At 45.6% G+C, this 26620-nt stretch overlaps 1 protein-coding gene across 1 annotated transcript in view; it reads right to left on the reverse strand.

The window, feature by feature from the left end:
- Positions 1-22062, reverse strand: part of DDRGK1 (DDRGK domain containing 1) — a 40378-nt gene extending 18316 nt beyond the window's left edge. Inside the window, exons 1-4 of the mRNA XM_057401241.1 lie at positions 21961-22062; positions 16503-16661; positions 4396-4502; positions 2125-2226 (exon numbers count right to left, since the gene is read on the reverse strand). Coding sequence (XP_057257224.1) covers positions 2125-2226; positions 4396-4502; positions 16503-16661; positions 21961-22048 — 456 coding nt within the window. The 5' untranslated portion in view covers positions 22049-22062. The remainder of the gene's footprint in view (positions 1-2124; positions 2227-4395; positions 4503-16502; positions 16662-21960) is intronic.
- Positions 22063-26620: the final 4558 nt, after the last annotated feature.

Genomic DNA, 26620 nt, shown 5'->3' on the forward strand with positions numbered 1-26620 from the left:
TTTTCTAGTCAGCTTTTCAACCATGCCTGACTGCTCCTGAGAAGCCAGCTACACCGCTAACCCGCAGGTCAGCCCCCTAGGCAACCAACAGGATAACATCTTTGTCCTGTGCTACAGCTTCTTTGGAGCAGGCTGGCCAAGCTCAACTGCAGTTTGCTTAGTGATTCACCTGTCCTGCTGGCTATCACTCTGGAAGGAACTGAAATTGTCTTCATAAGCCTCTTCTGAAGGAAGTGACACTTAAACAACGCACTCAGGCAGGGTATCCTTCCAATCCCTCAAAGTATTGGAGTAATTTGGTTCATTTCAACCAACTGTTCATGGTTTCAGGGACATTAAATTCACAGACCCTCAGCAAAAAAAAAAAAAAAAAAGAAAAATAATAATCAGGCAAATGGATGGCAACAAAACACTTAAAAACACTTGGGAGAATATACCACAAGAGGGAAATTTGCCGAGTTACCTGTTATACCAAGCAGGATGTGCTTTAGAAGCAGACAGAGCTTGTCTTGCCTCTTTTAAAGCTGGAAGTATGAGGAGAAAGTGGAAATACTAAAGAGAAAAGCAGAGTGGTCTCAGGAACCACAAGGATAAAGCTGGTGCCACTGGAGCGTGTGGACACAGATCCAGAGGATGCAGGTCTGATAGTTCTGCTGCTAATACCTTGCTAATCAGAGGAGTGAGTGGCTCAGGCTAGCTGAGATCAGTTATTCAACATTAGGTTTCATGCTTTGACCACTACCAGGTAGTTCTAATTTGCACATCTTTCTCAGAAGGGATAACTGAGGGATAACTGGTCCCCTAGAAGTTTGTTCCAAGTTGCTTTACAAGTCAAAGCCTCAGACCATGCTATACATCCCTATGTTGTAGTGCTGACATTCTCCTCATCCATTTCAGTTTCTGACATTCATCAGCTTCCCACTGATGAAGTGGAAACAAGAGTTCAGAAGATTAAGGATTTGGAGGGGGATAACCCCAAAGGTAAATGTACAACTTGGTCTCTGCTTCCAGAAGCACACTGCAAAGCTACCACACAACTTGCTCAAGCACTAGAGAGTATGAAGCTCATTCCTGGTTCTTAGTAGCACTGACGGTCAGGATACACAAAGCAGCTTTGAAATAAAGTTTGCCTCCCTCACAGATGAGAAGCATTCAACAAAAGCATTTCAATTGCACAGTAACTTGTTTTTCTGGGTCATTCCTGCTAACACACACCTTTGTATGCATAGTTTAGACATCTTTAATTGTGAAGCATGTGTAAATGTGTGTAATTTAAATCAAATCACAGATTGTCACACAAAAGTTGCAAATCAGTTGCTGATGTTTTTCACTTTCTGCCCTGCTGGTTACAGCTGCCAGGCCAGCAGCTCAAATGAGCATTAATCATAGAATCAGCTGGGGTGGAAAAGATATTTAAGATGACTAAGTCCAACCATTACCCCAGGACTGCCAAGATCACCAACTAAACCATGTCAGAACATGGAACAGGGGCCCAGTGAAGTTGTGACATCTTCCTGAAGGGACACTTGAAGTTGGGCTCGTCAAGATCCTGAGCAACCTGCTCAACTGGACATGGTTTGAGCAGGATAGACCCGATGGTTTCCAGAGGCCCCTTCCAACCTATTATTCTATGCTTCTGTATCAACCAAACTTCCCTGATCACACCCAAGCAAGTAACCCCCTAAATTTCTCTAGTGACTATAATCCTTCCTTCATACATCTGCACTTAAATATCTCCCAGATGAACCAAGAGCCAACTTTATCAGCTGTGCTTGTCAACAGAATAAAGTGATCAGAAGACTGTGGCACACAGCAGCAGAACCACTACCAGAAGACTGGGTTTCATTTTGCCCTGGACTCAACCATGGGTGGATGCTTGCTGCTACATGTGGGAGTGATGTTTGGAGCAGTTTCCACTTCTGCCAAGCAGCTGGGGGAACAAAGCTGGGATCTACAGTTGAAATAACTATTACTATAACCGAAACAAAAACCCAACCCCAAATAAAAGATGTATGCAACAGTAACAAAAGCCAAAGGGAGTTCTGCTCATCACAGGACTTCTATAGAAGCAAACTCAAAGACAAACCTGGTTCAGTTTCCATCTATAAATACAACCAATCCCACCTGCCGTTCCTCCTCAAGGCGTATCCTCTCCTCTTCTTTCCGCCTTTCCTCCTCTCTTTTTGACTCAAGCTTTTTCCGTTCTTCTCGCTCAGCTTCTTCAGCCTAAAACACAAAATACATCATGCAGGCCAAGCCTTTACCCTGCCTTTGTTAATTTCATAGTGTGATACCATGGGAAGGTTTTTTTTCCTATCTTCCTAGATGTGCCTTCAGAAAGAAACAGTAAAGAGAGTAATAAAGTCATCATGGTGTGATTTAACATCCCCCCCCATGGCTCTTTTGCACACTTGATGTGGTAAACATAGAAATCACCCTTCTCGCTTGCATTAGCTGTATTTCCATGAGGGTTTAAGCTTCAACCTTGCATATGAGCTTATTCCCATAGTGAAATTAGGCAATATTGTGTCATGGTGTCTGGGAGTGGGGGGAGGAAGAAATAGGGGAGTGAGTGAGCAGCTGTGTGGTTCTGAGTTGCCAGCTGGGCTTAAACCACAACGCATGGCATTCCATTTCTCCTCACTTAAAGTTTAGTTGGGATGAACCATAAGGAGAGGGGAAAATAACAGAGTGGGATATAAACTCTCTAACACCAAGTACATCCAAAGACATCATTAACTTGGAATCCTTTAAAGAAAAACCTGTACTGGTCTATTTAAATCAATTTACTATGAGTTTTTAAACCAAATTTAGCAAAGGGATTGTTGCAAAATGGGACACACATATAAAGGGTGTTTAGTGTGCTGTTTAGATGTTTAAGTTGTTCTTCAGTATATTTCAGTTTGAAACTGTATTAAGAGAGCAAGCAGAAGACATTCAAATGGAGGATTTGTGGCTTTGAATGCTTCAGAGGAGAAGACCCAAGTAAGGAATTTCTCTGTCTACATGGGAAAGTAAAAATCAGTGTTTTAAAGAGAAGCAAAAGATCCCTCACTCCAGCATCTGATGCTTATCTATTATCTATTCAGCTTTGCTCAGTTTCCACAAAAAGACAGGTTCATTAAACAGAATGAATATGGAAAGTAATGAGGAAATGGTTAAAGCAGAGTGAGAAAAGAATCATAATAGAAGTTTCTATATAAACATCTACTATATATTATATATATTATATATAAACTATTATATATAAACTATTCTATATAAATATAGAAGCTTATATATAAACAAAAATCAAGTTTATTGCTTATTTTCTTGTCTATAGGGTAGACCACTACATTGCAAAGCAGAAACTGGATTAAAACCTCAGGTGATGCTAAAATTCTCAAGATGGGATTTCACTACACATTATAAAATGTCAGTAGTCTCACAAACCCTGTCTTTTTAGAAGGTGTAAGTCCACCCTGCACCCCAGCCTGATACGCAAAAGCTGTTTGAGTTTCTCTTCTTGCAACCCCAACTTACAGAACAAAACAGGGTATGCAAAAAATACATAGAACAACTAAAAGAATTAATGCCTGAGCTGCTGCCATCCATGAGCATGCTTCAGAAAGTGAATTTCTGGGGAATTAACAGCAAAATGCTGGGCAAAACTGAGAAAATGCAACAATATTTAAGCCCTTTACACACAGGTTTAAGAAAGAACAACTGAAAAGCTACAGTGTGTTCACTCTGCATACTTGGTCTCTGGCTTAAGAGACAGATTTCAACCAAAATCTCCCTGTATCACAGATTTCTGTGGATTAATATTCATCTCCCCCAGTCCATAAAAACAATAAACACAGATAAACCCCATGCAAAGCTTTTGCACTATGAGAGCACATACAACAGCACTGCCCATGGTTTTGGTCACAGACCCAGAGTTTCAACAATGCTCTGTGGCCTTGAGGGTGTTTTTAAGGGGAGACAGTGGTGACGTTAAGCTGTAAGCCAGTGGAAACATCCACTGAATATATATATATATATATATATATATATACACATACACACACACACACACACACACACATTTTTTTTTCAGTGACTGTATGTATATATATGTACAAGTAAAGAGCATTTAAGAGTTTCTCTCCTCTCTCCTCCCCAAAAGAATGCCAGAGAACCTGACACAAAGAAAATGAGGCCATTTTTCCATGGATCTGTCGGAATTTTTTATTGTCATATTTTGGGATATGACAATAAAAAGCTGAACTTTAGAGTGTAAGCTTTAAACCAAACCCACAATTGCAGTGATGACACTGCCTTTGCCTTCCTGGGGTGTCTGTCACCACCGGTTCTTTGCTGAGTGCTGCTATTCAGGCTCTGCTCTGGGCTCTATACGTGGCAGGAAATGCTTACCTCTCTCTGTGCTTTTCTGGCTTGTTTCTCTTCTAATTTCCTCTGCTTCTTTGCTCCGATTTTCCCAGACACCTGAAATTCTGGCACGTCCTCAGCATCATCTTCCTCTGCAACATCGCACAAATGACAAATGTGAAATCAGTTGTGGAGAATTCCTTCGAGAAACTCCACTGCTTCCAAGGAAAGCAGCAGCAGATGAAAAGGAGACACACACGCACTTCAGACAAGACCTATTAGATGGAAAAAGGCAAAGAAAAATCACAAGAGACTGCCAAAGCCACAGAGTAGAAGCAACAACGCAAACACAAGCTCCAGTCAGAAGTAAAACCCGACTTGATCTTTTAAAGGAAGGTTTTCCATAAACCTTTTCTGCTCTCACAATTAAATTAAATACCTTTTCATACATAAAATGTGCTGATGGCTGTAATTATAGCAGCTTAACACTTGCACACAGAGACTTTCCTCCCAGTTATCTTTAAGCTTAGCACATCAGATCCCCATTCAAAAAAGAGAGATTTGGAGGCATGCCACTCATCCACTGGTTAAAATAGACATTAAGGGAGGAGGAGAAGGGGGAAATAAATCCCTGCAATGCAAATCTTGGGAATGACAGCAACAAAACTACATGTAAATAGCTCCCTGTTGTACAACAGTTGGTTGTTTGTAAAGATTATTTCTGCAACTGTGAAATAGGAAAGCATCATGCTGAAATGGTGTGCAAATGCCTCATTTTCTGCTCACCCAGGGGCTAAGGAATACTAAAGAGCTTTGAAAGACTCTCATGCCTCCCCACCCAACGCCTCAGGAACATTTGGCCACTTTATTTGCTAAATTTGCCCTTGATCCTACAACATAAGTACTGTGGATTGACCTGAGTGTTCAAAGAGCAATCATTAGCTCACTTCATGGAACACCACACAATATAGAGAGATTTGGTGTCTGAATCAGTTGGCAGAATCAAAATGAAAGATCTTAATCACACTGATACCTTCTGGGGTAATTTATACTTAAGTACAGGGCATCCATAGGGCTGTTAGACTTGATGCCAGCTTCAGATCCACACACTCAAACTCCACTGGGTAATTTGAGCATCAGCACTGCCAGCTCCTGCTGCTTTCCTGAAATGTGAGGCTGATTTCATACAATCACAGCATGGTTTGGGTTGAAGGGACCTTAAAGCTCACCCAGTTCCAACCCCCTGCCATGGGCAGGGACACCTTCCACTAGAGCAGCTTGCTCCAAGCCCTGTCCAAATGACTATAATTCTGATTGCTGGTCACCATTAAAACCCCCACTGTTTGATGGAGGACTGAAGTGCATTATCATTAAAGCCATTCCCCTTGTCCTGTCCTTACAGGCCCTTGTCCCAAGCCCCTCTCCAGCTTTCCTGCAGCCCCTTTAGGCACTGGAGCTGCTCTCAGGTCTCCCCTTCAGGAGCCTTCTCTTGTCCAGGCTGCCCCAGCCCAGCTCTCTCAGCCTGGCTCCAGAGCAGAGCTGCTCCAGCCCTCGCAGCATCTCCATGGCCTCCTCTGGCCTCGCTCCAACAGCTCCACATCCCTCTTGTGCTGCTGCCCCAGAGCTGGAGCAGGACTGCAGGGGGGGGTCTCCCCAGAGTGCAACAGAGAGAGAGACTCCCCTCCCTGAGCTGCTGCCCACACTTGGGGGTGCAGCCCAGCTGCATCAGGAGTGTGCATTCAAGGGGAAGAGAATACAGGGCAACTTCTCTCAGCTAAGTTTTAGCCCTCATCATTGTGAGGGGAGAACCAAACAATCCCCCAGCTCTTGTCTGAGCCCTTGGTTTCCAAGACCAGGCTAACAAGAAGAAAAAGCCCCTGGTATTTGATAAGCAGCTTCATGAGAGCCTTTGGCCATTATACCCAGAGCTGACTGTACTATGGCAGTCACCAGAACTGGTCTGATAGGGCTGATGCCAGGATGTTTTCCATATGAAGCTTCCTCCAGAGCACCCAATCCACTCTTTTGGGAACTTAAAAAAGCTGCTATTAAAGGAGCATATGAATAAATAACACTCCCCCTTTCTTTAATACGCAGAATTAGGTTTGAAACACTCTTGTTTTACTAATTCCAATACATGCTATGGTACTATGGTTAAACCACTGAGACACATCAGAAACAAATGCAATTGAGAGCTGTGTAGGTGGCTCTCAAATAGCTGAGCTGTTTTGGGGCTACGGAAGTTAATATGAGGCAGGCTTGCTGAACTGGGCTTCAGAGAATTGCTGCTCTCTGATTACTGAGATGATCAAAAGGGCTCCCCCTTCCTACACCATAAAGAGAGCAACAGGGGACACTGAGGCTTGACACAGTTGCTTCTACAATGTTGCTGAAGCTTAAAATAACCTTATTTGTGCTTTAAATACAGGGCCAAGGGGAGTTCCAAACACACAATGGGTGAGCAACCCAGCGTAAGCAGGTATTACTCCAAAATTAACAGCTCAACACTGGTATTATTCTTCAGAAAGTTATTTCTGGAAAACACCCCAAGTCTAAAGCACCATCTATGATACTCTTCAACCCGAGGCTCTGAAAGCTTCTCAGATCTCATCTACATTAAAGAGTACCTGAGCCAGAGGTTAGGCAGCAGTCTAGGGAGGCTTTTAAATCCTTTTCCCAGTCCTGGATCAAACATGCCTTTGTTCTGTAGCTTTGCTTTCCACCTGTTTGAAGCATCTGACGTGATCCCTTAAGTACCACTTCCTCCAAGCTTTCTCTAGTGCAGAGTTACATCCAACAAAGGACAGACAGTGATGCAGATACAGCCCATGATTCAGCAGAGCTTTAAAGGTCAACAATGCATTAAACCTGGGTGCAATTAACGTGTTAAATAAACCTGAACATGCTGACAAGAATGTAAGTACATGGTAAAAGGATTTGCTGAATCAATTGGTTATTACAGCAGAATAGCTCCACCAAAAGCGGAGTGGATGCTGCACACCACCAGCAAGGCTGTATTTTGGTTTTAATAAAGAAGCTACTGCTTCAGCAGCTTTTAACAATCACTTTTCACATAGTCGTAGTCGCCAACACTAGTAGCTCTTACGGGAGGTCAGGCCATAGGAACGTCTCTCCAGGTAAGATGTGAGGTGCTCAGTTAGCTGTGCTTGCTTGTTGTGAGAGCAGTTTAGCATCACAAAAAGCACTAGGGGAAGCCTAACATCAGACATCATGGTATGGTTGAAGTTGCAAATGCACTTTGATCTGGGGGATACTGAAGGGGCTCTGTAATATATCTGATGTCTTAAAACGTGGCTGTTCTGGGAAGTACACAGGGTTGTGGCAGGAAAGGGACAGAAGTTTAATGTTTCAAACTGGACACAAGCAGGTTTCAGTAGTGACTTTCCCTAACAGATACAACAGTGGTGTCACAAACAGATACAAAATCTGGTGCTGGTAAAGACCACCAAACCTCAAGGCACGCAAGACCCTCTTCACCCAAACCGCTTGGATGTAATGGGACTGCTTTCAACCCTAGCCCCAACCCTACCAACACATTCTGGTCTATCTTCATGGAGTCCAACATAACTATGCCGATGTTTCCAGGGCTTACAAAGCATTCCCACCACCTTTCAGCTCAAAGGGACAGAAAGCAGAAATAGTCTGACTTAGCACAACACTTTCACTTCACATGTTCAGCTTCACACAACTGGGTTGGCTCAGGTGGCCAGCTGAGAGACAGCTTCAGGGAATCATCTTTTCCTTAAAGTTTTCAACATATGGAAAGGCAGGACAACAGGAACAGGTAACGGTCACACAGTCTTCCAATCTCTTGGTATTTACAGACTACTTAAAAACATTTCCAAGTACCTTTAGAAAGTGTACTGGAGTGCTGATGGTCTCTGGCAGGACAGGAATCTACCAGCTACCGTGCACAGAACATGCAAAAACTCCAAATGAAACAACATACATCATATGACTATATATCATATAGTCATAACATATGACTATATATACACTATATATCATAGAATATATTATATTCCATGATTTTACTATGTCAAAAGGTCTGTCTCACTTCCCATTAAGTTTTGGAAATGAAGCAAATGGACTGCCAGAGTCACAGACTGGTTTACTTGGAAGGGACCTTAAAGCTCATTCAGTTCCAACCCCTGCCATAGGAAGGGACACCTTCCACCAGAGCAGGTTGCTCCCATCCAACCTGGCCTTGGACACTGCCAGGGATGGGGCAGCCACATTTCCATCCATGAAAAAGGATGCGAGCTGCTCACAAGAAGTTCCTTGGGCTCAACTAGCTGCTTTATTTACTACTTAGGCAGCAACTAATGAAAGGAGTAAGAGAAAGAGGGGGGAAGATGCGAGGCAAAGCAAACAGTTCTGCCTCCCAAAGACATATGCCCTTTATTAACATTGAATAGATGTATGACACCAGCCACTGGAAAGGAAACAATCCACCCCATGGAAAGGTGTGGGCATTCATGAGTAACACAGCCCTGAGGTGGCAGTCATAACAATATCTAACTTACTTTTCAATTTGGTAGCTATCCAGTTTAGGAACCCAATGAGACATTGGCACCAATGTGCAGCCACAAAAAAAAAAATCACCCTATACTTTGGACAGCAAAGAAAGGACAGGAGCCCTTTAGAGAAGAAGTCAAAGGACTTGAAGTGTTTTCTCAAAGCCATATGGCATAAGAAACCACACACCTACCTCTTCCACACACCATCTGCACCTGCAATGTCTCAAGGGCAGACACACATTGTGCATACTTTGACAACACTGAAGTCACTTTCTATATGAACAGCAGCAAGTCAAAATTAACTTTTGATTCACCAGTCAGGATATTTGTAGTCAAAGTTTAACTGTACTAGAAAGGTTTTCCTACTGATCAAGCATTAAAATGATTTCAACTGCTACATCCATTAATATTGATTACCAGCTGGCTCATGAGAACAGCATGGGACCACACCAGTGCTTCTAAGTTTACAGTTTCCAGATTGCTCAGCACACCAAGAGTATGGGGAGATGAAACGTTCCACGTGAGGTAGAGCTTCTGCTCAGAAATGTGCTTCTTACTTTGAGAAATGCAGAACAAACGTTCTGTTCAAAGTATCCAGTATTCATCACCAAATGAGGATTAAAAAGAAAACAGTTTATCCTATTCACCCCCCCCAAAAAAAAAAACAAACCCACAAAACTACTCATACAAGAGTTTTTTAGATGCAAGATCTGAATCCTGGACTTAGATGCTCCACAGAGCAACAATGGGTATTTTAACACAGTACCATAGAATGGTTTGGGTTGAAAAGTACCTTAAGATCGCTCAGTTCCAACTCTCTGCCATGGGGAAGGACACCTCACACTAGACCATGTTGCCCAAGGCTCTGTCCAACCTGGCCTTAAACACTGCCAGGGATGGAGCATTTATCACTTCTTGGGCAATCCATTCCAGTGCCTCACCACCCTCACAGTAAACAACTTCTTCCTTATATAACCTGAACTTCCCGTTTCAGTTTAAACCCTTTGTCCTATCACTACAGTCCCTGATGAAGAGTCCCTCTCCAGCATCCCATCCTTGTAGCCCCCTTCAGATACTGGAAGGCTGCTCTGAGGTCTCCACGCAGCCTTCTCTTCTCCAGGCTGAACAGCCCCAACTTCCTCAGCCTGTCTTCATACAGGAGGTGCTCCAGCCCCTGATCATCCTTGTGGCCTCCTCTGGACTTGCTTCAACAGCTCCATGTCCTTCTGGTGTTGAGGCCACCAGAACTGCACACAGTGCTGCAAGTAGGGTCTCAACGAGAGCAGAGGGGCAGAATCACCTCCACTGACCTGCTGCTCTCACTCCATTTGATGCAGCCCAGGATACAGGTCAAATTATCACATTTTTTTAAATGTCTAAAAGCTTCTATTGTTTGTTCAGTTCTTTCTTCCTTACCAGTGACTAACACAAAGAAAAACACGAGATTCTGATCTTTTTCTTTTCTTTTGCCAAGCCAAAGAGGAGAGGAACTTACAATTTAATCTATACTGGAATCATTAAGTTGCTGTTATCGTGTTTTACTTTACAAGCTAAAGCACTCAGTCTGTCAAAAGCTGTTGGCTTTATCATTACTGGTTCTGTGGCAATTAGTAAATTTAAAACAGTATTCACTGTACTGGACGTTCCCACACCTGTGCTCAGCTGTACAATCATAGAATAGTTAGGGTTGGAAAGGACCTTAAGTTCATCCAGTTCCAACCCCCCTGCCATGGGCAGGGACACCTCACACTAAACCATGGCACCTGAGGCTCTGTCCAACCTGGCCTTGAACACCGCCAGGGATGGAGCATTCACAGCTTCCCTGGGCAACCCATTCCAGTGCCTCACCACCCTCACAGCAAACAACTTCCTTATATCTAACCTAACACTTCCCCTGTTTAAGTTTGAATCCATCAACCCCTGTTCCATCGCTACAGTCCCTGATGAAGAGTCCATGCAACACTAAAAGCTCATGTGGATGTTGGAATGTTTAACCTTTTGGAGTCATATCCTGCTGCCTAAAGCAGAGAGCCCTAGCTTGTACCAGTTTGAAAGAAAGGTTGTTAACAAAACCCAATTCTTTCTTTGATGCAGTTAGTTCTGTTTGTTACAAACCCCAAAGAAACAAAAAAGCTTGTGATAATCCACACAAAGACCCATTTTTGGCAACACTTTGTGCAAGTAATTTGTTTGTAAGATTGAGCGTCTTTTAAAAGCAAACCTTTGAAAACATGTCCTGGAAATGTCCCAGGCTGCATGGGCTCTCCTGGCACCTCCTGCTCTTTTGTGTGGTTTCTTATCTAGCTCAGCCTCACCCCTAACACCTACCAAAGCCTCCCACCCAGAGGATCACCTGGTGGTCTCTGCTTGGTGGTTTGGAGATTGCCATCATGTCTTAAATAAACCTGTTTCTTTGTAGCTACCCTGAATCATACTGCGGTGACACCCACCAGTTTCAGCCAACAAAAACACCACCCTGTCAAATCAACAGCAGCAAGTTAGGGTCCGAGAGACAACCTTCAGTGACAGAAAAGCTGTGTCCTGCTCACCAACAGATTAAACCACCCTGGAAAAGGCACTTTGCCTGTGCATGCCTTTGTCCCTCCACAAACTCTGTATTGTGTGCTGTGGCAGGCAGGTTTCACTGCATGTTCATACAAAGTCAGTGTCAGAAGTAATTTACAACAGTCCTTCAAGCAAACGCATTTAGCTCAGATCACCATCATCCTTGGTGTTTTTACCACAGCAGGAGCAAGACGACCTGACCACACTTGCTGTTACAAGTTCATCCCCATGAGTTTATCACTTGATAAGAAATTACAGTACTAACATGTTCCTGCAAACATCAGATTGGCTGGGTCACTTTCTGCTCCAAGGAGGTAGTGTCAAGAGAAGCACCTACATCACTGCAGAGCAGGTTTGGAAGCCAAGGCTCAAGGTGAGAATTGCACGACTGCTTTTACTGCAGGTAACCAGGAACCAAATAAAAGCTTTCAACAAAACATCTTTACACGTACCCAAGGTGATGAAGTCCAAGTGGATGCACTCAGAGAATCAGTCAGGCAAACCCAAGAGCCAAAGACACCCTTTTCAGTCAATAAATAAATGGGATCTGAAATTGGAAACTATTTAATGCTATTTATTCACACTACCCCACATCCCAAACAACTCTCAATCTGACTCCAATTTATCCCCTTCCCACACTTCCTTCCACCACTTAGCTTGGCCTTTCCTGCCCTAAATGATTAATGCCTGAAATCCACACACATTTATGCCTTGCAGCGAGTTTATTTTCCTCTTAGTTGTAGCTAGCCACACAAAGCCACTTCTGTCTGGCTTCAATTTAAACTAAGATACAACAGAGCTAATGAAGTCTGCAAGCTGGGATATCAGAAGCAACTTAACCACATGAATACAGAACTCTCCTTCCAGACTCATTATGCACAGGGAAAGGCACAGAGACACTGCTACAATGTGCAGAGCAGATGTGTTCTGAGGCATATAGGTTTCCGTAACAGTCACCCAAATTGCACTGGGCTGCATGAGAGTAGTGTTATGACTAGAATTAAGTTGGGCAGTAGAAGTCAACCAAATCCTGTTCTCTAAAGCCAGGCTGGAAGTCACGCTGGTGGAACACAGCTCAGGCAGGGGTCTCAGTCATTTTGAGAATGGCTTTGTCATCCATGAAAAATCTCTTTGGTCATCAGAAGATATTAATAGCTCTTGATATTCTCATCAAATGACCTCCTTTGAGTACTCAACTAACCACTGAAAAACATCACTCAGGCAAACCAAGCCAGAGTAGGCACAGTGGGTCTGCCCCCACGCACAGCACAGCCCACATGGAAGCCGTGAAGAAGGAACCTGTGTACACCATGTGGGTTGCAGTTGTGGTAGGAAAGTCAAGGCATTTAGTGTTTCACTGTTTGTTTTCTGTCTGTGACAATCAGAGAGTAACTGAAGTGTCTTACCCCACCCAACTGAGGTAAAGGAAGGATTATAACGGCTCCACTGGTGATGGGTGTAGAGATGAGTATTGGAACGTTCATTTACTCTCCTTGTCTGCACTAAATGACTCCTTATCCAGACTTACAAGATGAGGATTTCAGCAATAGAAAGGACAATTAAAAGTTACCAAGGTTCTGATCCTAGTCCCACAATTTATTTTGGTGCCCCCCATTATTCTGCGAGAGATTCAAGCACAGGCAGGACTGTGAGCTACTATTTCAGCCTTGAAGCTTTGTCATTCTGGAATGGAAATGTGATTGTTAGATGGAAAACAAAAAGCCCTCACGCTAATCACAACTCCAAAGCCTGCAAGTGTTGCCCTGAGACCATTTCCTAGAGTCAGCAGAACTGGCTCCCAACAGGCAGAATGCTTTGGTGGTAACAGCAGCTCCAACTTGACTCCATTTCTGTGTCTGTAACGGTAACAGATATGGCCAGAGCACCCTTAACACCTTTCCAGAGTTCATTGCCAGATATCCTAACAGCAAAGTCTTGCACCTACGCTGGGGCAATCCTATGCACAACTACAGACAGAGAGGCTGGATGGAGCAGCCCTGAGGAGAAGGACTTGCAGGTGTTGGATGAGGAGAAGCTCCCCATGACCCAGCTTCAGTGTGCGCGTGAGCCCAGAAACCCCCCTGTGCTGGGCTGCAACCCCACAGCATAAGCAACAGGTTGAGGGAGGGGATCCTGCCCCTCTGCTGTGCTCTGGGGAGTGCCCCACCTGCAGTCCTGATCCAGCTCTGGGGCAGCAGCACAAGAGGGACGTGGAGCTGCTGGAGCGAGGCCAGAGGAGGCCATGGAGATGCTGCGAGGGCTGGAGCAGCTCTGCTCTGGAGCCAGGCTGAGAGAGCTGGGCTGGGGCAGCCTGGACAAGAGAAGGCTCCTGAAGGGGAGACCTTAAAGCAGCTCCAGTGCCTAAAGGGGGTGCAGGAAAGCTGGAGAGGGGCTTGGGACAAGGGCCTGTAGGGCCAGGCCAAGGTGAATGGCTTTAACCTGCCAGAGGGGAGACTGAGATGAGCTCTGAGGCAGAAGCTCTTCCCTGTGAGGGTGCTGAGGCGCTGGCACAGGGTGCCCAGAGAAGCTGTGGCTGCCCCATCCCTGGCAGTGTTCAAGGCCAGGTTGGACACAGGGGCTTGGAGCAAGCTGCTCTAGTGGAAGGTGTCACTGTCCATGGCAGGTGGCTGGAACTAGATGGGCTTTAAGGTCCCTTCTAACCCAAACCAGCCTGTGATTCTGTTATTTGGTGTTATGCCTGCACCGACCTGTGGCAGAAGTCAGAGTAACATAAAGCAGCATTAGGTAGCTTTGCCCAGAGCTACCCGCAGGCCCAGAGTGGAAATTCCCCACAGAGAACAGAAACTTATTAGTAAAACTTTTCAACAAATTTAGCCATATTTTAACAAGCCACTTCAGGTGCAGATGTTCTAAAGCAACAAGAACATTTACAAATCAAGACTGAAGGAACCAGACTGGCTTGTTTTCAGTGCTTGTGTCTCCATCGGCAAAAAGCTTTGCTTTTCAACCCTCAGCACCTCAACTGATCCTGCACTGCCTGGCACTACATGTTGCTGCATTCACTCTGGGTTCTCTTTCCATGGGAGTCAACTCATTTTTATAACACAATTCTGCTGTAGGGATAATCTGCTCTTTCAAGAGGTTCAAATGGAGGAAGCTACTAGTCAATGCTGCTCTACATTGAAGTGACACAGCAAAAATGCACTAGAAGAGATACATCCAGGAGTGATTCCAGCCCTATGCTATATGCCCACTGAGTGACCTTCAAACCATGTAAACCATCATTTTTTAAGGGGAAAACCACCCCCAAACTCCACACTAATACAGATAGCTCAGGACCTGGCTAAAGGCTTTGCAGCACAGATGCATATAGTCCATGACAGAGTGGGACTGATCTCAATAGTGGCCACTACCCATTGCACACCTCAGCGGCAGGGAACCAGGGACAGATGCTCCACTCCACAGCTTTATTGAAGTCTATGCCATTTCCAAAGGCTTTGGTGTTCCTGTTGTGCATCCATGCTCAGGCACTTGGAAAGACTATCCCAAAAATAAGAATAAAAACACCCACAGCAGCATGAAACAGAAGCAAAGAGCAAGAAGTTGTTTTAATTTGAAAAAGAAAATTAACCCCCCCCCAAACAAATAAACCAGGGATGTCATTTCAAAGAAAACTTAATGCATGAGCTGCAGCATCTGAGGTACAGCAAGCTGCAAAGGAATTATTTATAAAGCCCAATGACACAGATTCTTCCGTTCCTAAAGTGACAGAGATAAGCTGTTTGCTTTGACAGCTTCACTGTGGGCCTTTGGCATTCAAACTTTTGATGTCTGGAGTTTAAGGCAAAAGCTTTTTGGATTCTGTTTTCTTTTCCAGGATGTTATCACATGAAAAGAAGGAAGCAAAGTTGAAAAGTTCAGACCTGTCAGTTTTCCACTTGTGAAAGAGTTGAATGTAATCAGCTTGAAAAGCATGTTTACCTGCCAACATGAGCATGAGATGATCTAACAAACTGCAAGACAAGTAAAGCTGAAGTGCAACTAGGCCCTACTCAAGGCATCACACAGATGCGCTCACTGTTTCTCACTTACAGACCAAAAAGAGCCCCTGACCTTCACTGCAAACCCACTTGTAACAATACTTGTGCAGAAACCCTGAACATTTAACACACAATCTGAAAGTAGAAGGAATCTATTTAGGTGAATCATGGTGATATCACTTCTTTAGCAATGAAGATTTGTGTGAAGTTTCACCAGAAAAAGGAATGAGGTTTACAAGGTATAGTAAGATTTTATCACCATATTTTTGTCTACAACACCACCACAGAAATATAGCCATTAACTGTAGATCCAGCATGGGAACTGGGGACTTGTCAATAACCTGCTGGCATCAGCCAAACTGCTGCAGTCTCTGATGATCTCCAGCTCATCAGCTTGATTCTGGTCACCACCTGGATGGCTTCTTGGAAAGAAAACTCTGGATTTTGCAGAGTACATTGGGGAATTAATGCTTCCCACCAATTTGCAAGGAACCAGTGCTTTAATACAGCTTGTCACTCTACTGCAAGATGGGGATTCTATTTACTCAACTTTAACCTGCATGGCTAAATAAGAAATACAAAAGCCAGCTTCTAGGAAGTAAGTCAAGAATATGTTGTGATGCACTGCAGGCACAACACACTGCCAGAATTCACCACAGGAGGAGGTAGACACTTGAGTTAAAGGTAGGTGGTATCTAGAGATAAATGATGAGGTATGGAGAGAAGCTGAGCAGTCAAATTGATTATAAAAATGAATAATAATAATAATCCACAGTCAGCAAAACTGAAAAGCTTTCAGGAGCCACCTGTACCGTTTCACCAGCTTTAACACAGAATGGTTTGAGTTGGAAGGGACCTTAATGCTCATCCAGTTCCAATCCCCTGCCATGGGCAGGGACACCTTCCACTAGAGCAGGTTGCTCCAAGCCATGTCCAGTCTGGCCTTGAACACTGCCAGGGACTCACCACCCTTATAACAAACACAGTAAGATCTGGTGTTAAGGTCCATTTCTGTGTTGGCAAGTTGAACTGAACCAAACATTACCTTCCCCCAAGTCCTGGGCCTGCTGCGCTCTCCTCTGGGCTATCAGCCGGTTTGCCATGTTCCTCCGGCGCCTTGGCATCCCATCTCCCCTCTCATCCACATGGGGCCGTGGTCTGGCTGCTGCTGCTGCTGCCACATCTCTCTGGTGCTCCTCATCAGCTGCAAAAGGAAAATAAAACTGATGCGAGATCCACCACCTCTGCTTGCTGCAGTTGTCCTGTCACCAGTCAGCTGTTGCAATCAGAATGGCAATGCCAGTGGTGCCTTCCTAATGAGAAAATGCATCCCCACTCTCATGTGGTTTTTTTCCTGCATGGCAGGAGATACCTGCAAGTTGCTTTCCCATGATTAAGCAGCATCATGCACTGGAACTTTCTTATTTCCACCCTGTGCAATGGAGATTTTATCCTGACAGCAGTCTCTTCTGCAATAACATATAGATCATTGTAAAGAAAAAGCTAATGTGCTAATTATCTATGTGCTAATGTTATTTCAGCTGACAGAACCCACACACACAACGAAAATAAATCAGCCCACCAAAGACAGCCCCCCAAGTGCTCAAAATAATATCCTTAATGTAATAACTTAATCTAATAGTAATCTGTTTTTCCCTTCTGCTAGAAAACTATTCCCTTTTATACGGCACTCTAGTAATTTCTGAGTTATGAAAAGGCAGGGACCCAGAAGCACTTCTTCCCCTTCTAAAGTTGTACTAACTTAGAAGTACATTTATCTGAACTCAAACCTCAGAGCATGCATGTTCAGAGTGGAATATGTAAATCATTATACCTGAAACAAAACCTGAAGAGCAAATAATCATTACAAGTTCTAGCTTGAACACATAAAGAGTAACTTCACTCTACCACCCTGATTGAACTGTGGGTCTCCCAACAAATACATGTAGGGAAAGCCAGAACCCCAAAGGTTAATGCAGCTCCACTCCATCCTCTCTGCTTATGCTTCAGTTACTAATTAAAATGTTACAAATGAGGAATATCCTAACAGAGAAGCAGTAAGGAGACAGCATGACAGGAAGCAACAGACCAGTGGGCTTACTTGAGATCTCCACAGAAAATCCTCCACCAGCTTTTTCTTTGAGACCTCCATGATCCTGTTCCTATCAACGATGGTAGTCATGCTCAAGCAGTCAGATAATGGTAAAACTTCACCATCCTCGATATCTGCTTTGCATATTCCATTGATAAGCAGAACTGATATTTGTGTAGGTTGCTGCTTGCTCAATCCTGCAAAGAACTAACTGCTGTGCCCTAATACAGGTAAATATTCAAATGGTCTCATGGAAAGCTGCACAACTACTCATTTACTTCAACTCAGGACACTTTTTTGCACTTTTCAGCAGGGACACAAAATGCTTTTCTCATTCTGCCAACTCTCCACCATACTCTGATTCTAAAAAAACCCTACTATTAGCATATCTACAATGAGAAAATAAGATTCATTACAACTACATCTATGTGATGATCAAAAGGTGTGCTTGGAGCTCATCTTCGTGCATCTCAATTAGCTTCAAAGCAGCTAACTTTGCCTCTGATAAGACTACAGCTGCAGCCCAGGCTGCAAACCAGAGTAATGTAGGGAAGTATTTGGCCAGCAAAGCCTGTAGCAGTTCAGGATTGCTGCAGCAATGATGTTAGCAGTGCCCCAGTGAACTCCAGCACTAACACACATTGGAACATTTTGAACTGAGTCATTGCACTATCACACTGCAGTCACCCTTTTTATCCACTCCTTTTATGTGTGGACTACAAGAAGTCTACAATAAATTACAGAATGCTGGCTCCAGAGATCTGATCATCTTGCTTCAAGGCTTGCCCAGTCTTATTTATAGCATGATAATGCTTATTTTTGAATGCCACAGGACATGCAAAGGCAGAGCAACGGGTCACTTACTGGGATACTATCAAATGCCAGAAATACTCAGTCTGCCAAAGACTTTTTATAAAGGCAGTATTTCTTCTAATAAGCTTTTGAGATACACTGGAACCTTAGCATCCTTTCACCGGGAAGCTTCAGTGGGTGTATCCCAGTAGCCTCCAGTGATGGTCCTGCACAGCCAGACACTTGCTCATTCTGGGGCCTGGTTTCAGTTCTCAGTGTCCTGTGAAACAGAGACTGGTTTGCATTTTGTGAAAGAGGAAACTACTTATAAGACACATATTAATTTCAAACTGAGGTGTTTAACCCTCACAGAGACCAATCTGTGAACCAAGCTACCCTGTTTTCTCAATTAAATTCTCCACAGAAGATTCAGTAATTCTTCAAAGCTGACCAGTGGTACAGAGGCTTTGAAAGTCATAAAAACTCCAAACCATACCGTGGTCAAACATACAAGGCAGTTGTTGGACAATGCTTGTCAGACCTACAAAGCATACAAACAGCAGAAGACACCTAAACACTATGGATTGTTCATTAGCAGAAAATAACATGCTTTAATAAAGCTTTTTTTTCTTCCCTCCTCCCCCTAAAGCTTCTGTTTGTAGGCATTCATCTGTACAGACATTTGAGAAACATGAATGTTAGTCACTGCATTTCTCCCAGTGCTTCATGAGGAGGAGGAGAAAAGAATCATTCACTCTGCCTGTAACATGTTTCTACCTGGCTGGTTCTTCAGGGGTCAGTGATTTGCCTACGTGGCTCAAGACACATCAGCTGGTGCCATGCCTAGAAAGTCAGACAAGCTCTTTCTCCCTCCATATTGGAAGTACCCCAGATTGTCCAGAGCTGCGTGAGCAGGCCTGTAACTGGTGGTCTCACAGAACACACAGGATACACTAAAACCATAGAATCAGAGTGGTTTGGGTTGGAAGGGAGCCTAAAGCTCATTCAGCTCCCTTGACCTGCTCCAGCACCTCAATGTCTCTCTTGTAGTGAGGGGCCCAGAATTGAGCACAGGATTTGAGGTTCAGCCTCACCAGTGCCCAGTACTGCTGCCACACTGGTGCTGATACAGGCCACGATGCTGGCGGCTTCTGGCTGCCTGGGCACAAGGTGCTCATGTTCAGTGGCTGTCAATCAGCACCCCAAGGTCTTTGCAATGTTATATCATTGGAAAGAACACTTTCAGAACCCCCAGACTTCTCAGTACCTAATTTTACATCCCCCAGGCATAAATCTGCTCTTTCACAAAGCCTCAGAGGAGGCTTTCCACTCAGAGGAAAGACATTTTCCCTTGTGAAGCAATCCTCTGCTATCACAGCGCATCATGATCAGTTCTATCAGATAAGCAGGTCCATCAGGGTTAACACCTGGGCTGGCAAGTTTCAGGCAAAACAAAGTTCTTGAGCTCTTTCACCCCACACCAACACAGAGAGAGCTCCACCTACTGCACCTTGACACTACTTCCCACCACACTGGTGGCATCCAGTATCTTCCACCTTCACACTAACCTAACCTGGGATATTCAATGAGAAAGCAACTTGACATGCCACAAGTGGAACTGTGCTTGGCTTTCCCAGGAAGGTGCTTTTCCCTAGTCCATCTTATCATCTTAAGGCTTGTTCACAAACAGATATGCCAACCACGGATAAAAGCCAGCAGGGCTACAGATTTTCTATTCTCAGAAGCCCAGACATGATCTTGCTGGAACCACTCTGCTGCTCCAAATGACCTTTGAAAGGAAACACACAGTTATAGGATTTACCTCTGGTGACCCTTAGCTCCTTTCATTCTCTAAACCAGGCAAGTTTAAAAGGAAATTCCCAAAGAGAGAATAAAGAGAAGCTGCTGCTCTAACCCCTAGACTTTAACAACAAAAGAATTAGTGAGGCTACCACCAGTTCTCCAAGTTAAGTGTCTCTGGTTTCAAGTCTTTTCCACATTTACAGCCTTACTAGGTGAATTCACACAGCTTTACTAATAGAGCGGTAGCAGCTTCCACTTACCATACAAGAAAAAGGAATACAAAAGCAAAATCCTGCTTAAGATCAAGTTTTGCAGCTATTAAATACACCGCAGGTTTTAAAAACCAAGTTTTGTTGTGTAAGGAGAACAAAGTAATTCTGCAAAGGACTTTACAATGACAGAAATCAGGATATTAAGGTAGAAATTACCTTAAGCCCACAATAAAATAAAGCAAGACCAATGTAGAAGGGTCAAAAAGCTGCCACCGAAACAGAGGCTTCAACATGATTAAACTATCCTGGGTGTAAACTAATTTTAACCAAACTGCTCACAACCAGATTGAAGCTTTTGGAGAATCCACACCATTTAAAACAGAAGTTTGGGCTTCATTTTAGTTAGAACTTTTTATGCTTAGGAAGGAAATGAATCCTGCCAGACCTCATAGCCTCTGACTTACCCAAGTCAATATCAGGAAATGATGTATTTCAGTCACTTTCATCAAAAGCTCAGCTCCAAGTCACCAACTTCATCAGTTTCCAAGCTATTAAACAGTATTAAGACAAGGTCTATACAAGAAGAGGTGTAAGGAAATGTGTTCTTAAATTTACTGATTTTGAACAGTAACACTGAATAACTGATCGAAAAAAAACATTTACTGAAATGTGATCTTAAATTTAAGTAATAATTTCAGTATTATCAGCAAAGCTTTTAATACAAAGTCCTTACCAGCATACATTCCCTTATATGCTCTGGAATGCCTGAGTTTTGTGTTTTTCTTTGTCTCTTATGGTTAGACTTGATGATCCTAAAGGTCCTTTCCAACCTAAATCATAGAACAGTTTGGGTTGGAAGGAACTTAAAGCTCATTCAGTCCCAACCCCTTGCAACAGGCAGGGGACACCTTCCACTAGAGCAGGATAGTCCAAGCCCTGTCCAAATGACTACTATTCTGACTGCTGGTCAGCAATAAAACACGCTGCTTGAGATAGGGCTGAAGTGCTGTTATCATCTCTCTGCTCCCAGGATGGGACTGCACACCACCATGCAGACGCATATAGACGGCAGCAAGCCCTTCCAGCACCGAGTGAAGTGGGTACAGCTGTCACGGGATGGAGAGGCTGCCCTGCTATTGGGGTGCCACGCCTGACAGGTGCAATAACCTGCCAGGGAGGACCCGGCGTGTCCTCACACCGGGGCTTTCACTCCATTACAACAGGGACACTCTCCCTTCCAACCGCCCATCCCGAGAGCACAACCCAGTCAGACCTCAACCCCACGGCAACCACGCTCACCCCGGACCCGCCAGAACCCGGCCACCAGGCCCATCCCGCAGCAGCAGGCCTCACCGAAGGCCAGGACTCCCCCGGGGGCTAAGGAGCCACCCCAGCGGGCGGAATGAAGCGCAGGACACCGGGGATCCCCCGGGGCTCCCCCGCCATGGCGGCTCCCTCAGAGGAAGGCCTCAGGCAGGGAGCCCCCACAGCAGTTTCCATGGAGACGTTCCCCCCCCCAGGACCCCACTGAGGCAGGGGCGGGCCCGGCACAGGTCCCACCACCGGAACGGGGCGGGAGGAGCCCCGGTGGGGCCATGACCCACCTTCCCTCACTTGGCCGCGGAGACGAGTGGCGAAGAAGAGGAGTACGGCGAGGAGCACGGCACCGATGGCAAGCAGCACCGCATCCATGCTACGGCACCGCACCGGCCACCGGTGTGTGTGTATGCGTGTGTGTGCGGGAGGACGGCGCTTGGTACGCTCCGCCTCTCCCCGCTGCAAGGCCCCCGCGCTGGGGTGTCCAAGGTGCCTGCAGCGGGGGGTGACGCTGAGGAGGGCGCGTAGGGGATGTGCAGGCGCGGCGTGGGGCAGCCCTGGCGGGGAGGGGGCCTTGTAGGGGAGGTGAGGCAGTGAGGGAGGGCGGCCCCGGGGAGGTCGTTGGCGGGGTCCCGTCGGTAACGGGAGGGAAGTGGAAAGGGAAGGTTGGGAATTATGAGGTAAAACTGTGGCTTCATCCATAGCCATGCACCTGAGCAATGCATCGGGGCATAGAAACATAGAATGGGTTGGAAGGGACCTTAAAGATCAGGGGTCTGGAGCCGCCTGTCCTAGGAGGGGGGGGAGCTGCGGGAGCTGGGCCTGTTTAGTCTGGAGAAGAGCAGACTGAGAGGGGGGTCTCATAAATGAAGACCAGTGTCTCAAAAGCGGCTGGTGCTGGACGCTGTCAGCGACAGGATGAGGAGCAGCGGCTATAAACTATAACACAAGTTTCACCTCAACATGAGGAAGAACTTCTTGACGTTAAGGGTGGCAGAGCACTGGAACAGGCTGCCCTTGGGTGTTGCAGGGTCTCACTCTGTGGAGACATTCAAAACCCACCATGGACATGTTCCTGTGTTAAGCTGCTTTAGGTGGCCCTGCCTTGGCAGGGGGTTGGAGCAGATGGTCTCTAAAGGTCTCTTCCAGCCCTAATGATGCTGTCATTCTGTAATTGTCTGTTTCCAACCCCTGCCACAGGCAGGGACACCTTCCACTAGAACAGCTGCTCCAAGCAGCATCCAGCCTGCCCTACCAGGGATGGGTCCAACCCAGGCAGGCTGTGCTGGGTATGCCATCTGCCAGGGCATCCCTGGCAATGGGAGCTTAAGTTACACCTATAAGTAATATCTAACTTTTGCCTTTAAGACAGTGGTATGCAGGCATGGAATGAAGCTGGAGCTGCCTGGCTCAACAGCATGTCGGGTAGCTGAAGAAACCAAAGGAAGTTTGTCCCTGACAAAATCGGAGAGTCTGTCCCTGAGCTGGCCCAAACCAAGCTGTTTCATGTAGTGAACTGGCTTAATTTGGTAAAAAACAGGAAACCAAGCTGCCCAGAAGAAGGTGATTTGTTTAAAAGTCAAGTGGGACTTTGGAGCAAGTCCAGAGGAGGCCATGAGGTTGATCAGGGGCTGGAGCACCTCCTGTATGAAGACAGGCTGAGAAAGTTGGGGCTGTTCAGCCTGAAGAGAAGGCTGCGTGGAGACTTCAGAGCAGCCTTCCAGTATCTGAAGGGGGCCGATAGGGATGGTGGGGAGGGACTCTTCATTAGGGACTGTAGTGACAGGACAAGGGGGGATGGGTTTAAACTGAAACAGGGGAAGTTCAGATTAGATATAAGGAAGAAACTCTTCCCTGTGCTGAGGCGCTGGCACAGGGTGCCCAGAGAAGCTGTGGCTGCCCCATCCCTGGCAGTGTTCAAGGCCAGGTTGGACACAGGGGCTTGGAGCAAGCTGCTCTAGTGGAAGGTGTCCCTGCCCATGGCAGGGGCTTGGAACTGAATGAGCTTTAAGGTCCCTTCCAGCACAAACCGCTCTGGGATTCAATGATCTGTACAGAGCCAGTGCAAGGTGGGAGGCCTTTGGCTGTGGATTGGTAATTGCTTCAGGCTGATCTCATGCTGGTCTCCAGCCAAATGGAGGATCTGCCTCCTGTCCCTCCCCTTCTACTTGGCAGCAGCACTCCCTAGCTGTGCAATGGGCCGGAGCAGGGAACTAATAAGGGAATAATATATGTTTTTTTTTTCTGGGTTTGTTTCGTGGTTTAAGCTCATCTGTAAATCACGCAGTCATTCTCTCCTCCCTTTTCCTTCCTCCTCCCGTTCTCGGAGGGATGGAGAGGAGAATCGAAAGAATGTAACTCCCGCAGGTTGAGATACGAGCAGTCTGGTAACTAAGGTATAACACAAACCACTGCTGCTGCCACCAATAATAATAATGATAAGGGAAATAACAAGGGAAGGGAATACAACTGCTCACCACCCGCCGACCAATACCCAGCCAAACCCAGCAGTGAACCAGCCCTTCTGGGTGACTGCCCCCAGTTTACATCCTGAGCATGACGTGCTGTGGTATGGAATACCTCTTTGGTCAGTTTGGGTCAGGTGTCCTGTCTCTGCTTCCTCCCGGCTTCCCCTCCTCCCTGGCAGAGCATGAGACTCACAAAGTCCTTGGGTCAGGGGAAACATTTGAGCAGTAACTAAAACCATTGGTGTTAACTGTTCCCAGGCTGAAAGTCAAACCCACAGCACTGCACCAGCTACTAAGAAGGAGAAAAATGACTGCTACTGCTGAACCCAGGAGAGTTTGTTTTTTAGCCAGATCAGAACAAGGATCAGCATAAAAAGATGCTGCAGGAACTTGCAGCTGGGGGTGGAGAGCAAGTCTGAAACCAGTTGTGGGGCTCTGCCCCAGATCTTTTGTCAGCGAGTATTTTCTCTTTTACTAGTTTTGACCTGCTTTGTGGTTGTAAAGTTGTGACTGATCGAGCCCTTTCTTGCTCTGGAGATCCCTTTGCTGAGGCCTTTGGGAGAACTGCTGTTGGGGGAAATGTTTTAATACACGGAAAATGGAAGTGGGAGGATATTGGACGTCTAGACATGATCCAAAAGAACTTTTAGCTGTGACAGACACAGACTGTCAGGAGCTCGAGATAAAGTCAGATCTCCTACAGTAAAACCAGCTCCTATAAGAAGTTTGTTAAGGCTTATCACATCACAGTGGGATGTGCTCAAAAAGGAACCGAATTACAGACGTAATGTTTTATTACAAAGTTTGATTTTAGTACTAATCATTCAAATCTCATTTTGGAAATCAGTGTCGATGCCCCTTTGCTCAAACTCTGTTGTCTGTGGTCTGTTTCTCTCTTAACAGGTTAGTGGAAAACAGGTTGTTGGAACAACTCCAGAGGAGGCCGCGAGGATGGTCAGGGGCTGGAGCACCTCCCGTATGAAGATAGGCTGAGAAAGTTGGGGCTGTTCAGCCTGGAGAAGAGAAGGCTGCGTGGAGACCTCATAGCAGCCTTCCAGTATCTGAAGGGGGCCTATAGGGATGGTGGGGAGGGACTCTTCATTAGGGACTATAGTGATAGGACAAGGGATAACGGCTTAAAACTTCAACGGGGGAAGTTTAGATTGGATATAAGGAGGGAGTTCTTTACTGTGAGGGTGGTGAGGCACTGGAATGGGTTGCCCAGGGAAGCTGTGAATGCTCCATCCCTGGCAGTGTTCAAGGCCAGGTTGGATGAAGCCTTGGGTGAGATTGTTTAGTGTGAGGTGTCCCTGCCCATGGCAGGGGGGCTGGAACTGGATGTTCTTAAGGTCCATTCCAACCCTAACTATTCTGTGATTCTATGATTTTTACCATGTGGTCAGAAAGGATGTATCCTCTGGCAGCTTCCGAGGCACAAGGAAAATTGCATCTATCCACAGTTAGCTAAATGGGGAACTGAAGCTCGCCTGGTGGGTATATTGTGCTTCACACAGAGGTTGTTTTATGTGTAATGGTCAGGATTCTTTCAGAAATAAAACCTGAATGACAAGTGTTTGGGGTGTTCTCTATTTCTTTGCCTGTACATCTGAAAAACGGTGACCCTTTAATGAGAGTTTAATGGGGTTCGTCATCATCCAGCTACTGACCTTGCCCTGCAGCCAGACGTTACTTGTGTGAGTGATGTGTATTTTATTTACTTGCGTGGTCCCTCTGGCCTTTACTAAGGAGGTGATGATGACGTCTTTGCTCCTCTCTGGGCTGCAGATGAGGTTTTGCCTGTAGGTGTCACCATTATGCCGTGTAGAAGCAGAGTTTAAACTACAGAGGAGCATCCGTGCCTCCCGTGTTCAGTGTGGATATGACGGGGGCTCATCCAGTTAAAACTCATCCAGTTCCAGCCCCCTGCCACAGGCAGGGACCCCTTCCACTAGAGCAGCTTGCTCCAAGTCCCTGTGTCCAACCTGGCCTTGAACACTGCCAGGGATGGGGCAGCCACAGCTTCTCTGGGCACCCTGTGCCAGCGCCTCAGCACCCTCACAGGGAAGACCTTCTGCCTTATATCTAACATGAACTTCCCCTGTTTCAGTTTGAACCCATCACCCCTTGTCCTATCACTACAGTCCCTCTACAGCACCCTTGTAGCCCTCTTCAGACACTGGAAGCTGCTCTGAGGTCTCCACACAGCTTCCCTTGTACAGTCTGAACAGTCCCAGTTTTCTTAGCCTGTCCCTTTAATGTTTTTCCTAGTCTAGATCTGAAACAATCCCTCTGATTTCTTCAATATCCATGTGGATTTCAGAGGACATTGAGGTTCACTTTCCACCAGAAAATATCCCTGAAGGCTGTGATGAGTGGTGGGAGTTAACTGAGTGAAGTGACCACAGTCAGAGCACAACTTGTCCCACTCAGTCTTCAAATACAGTAGGATCACAGTAATCCAGAACTTGCAAACCTTTGA

The sequence above is a fragment of the Pezoporus wallicus genome, unplaced genomic scaffold (assembly GCF_028554395.1).
Source record: "Pezoporus wallicus isolate ANWC-B61680 ecotype Strahan unplaced genomic scaffold, APGP_CSIRO_Pwel_v1 contig_8837, whole genome shotgun sequence".
NCBI classification, from domain to species: domain Eukaryota; kingdom Metazoa; phylum Chordata; class Aves; order Psittaciformes; family Psittacidae; genus Pezoporus; species Pezoporus wallicus.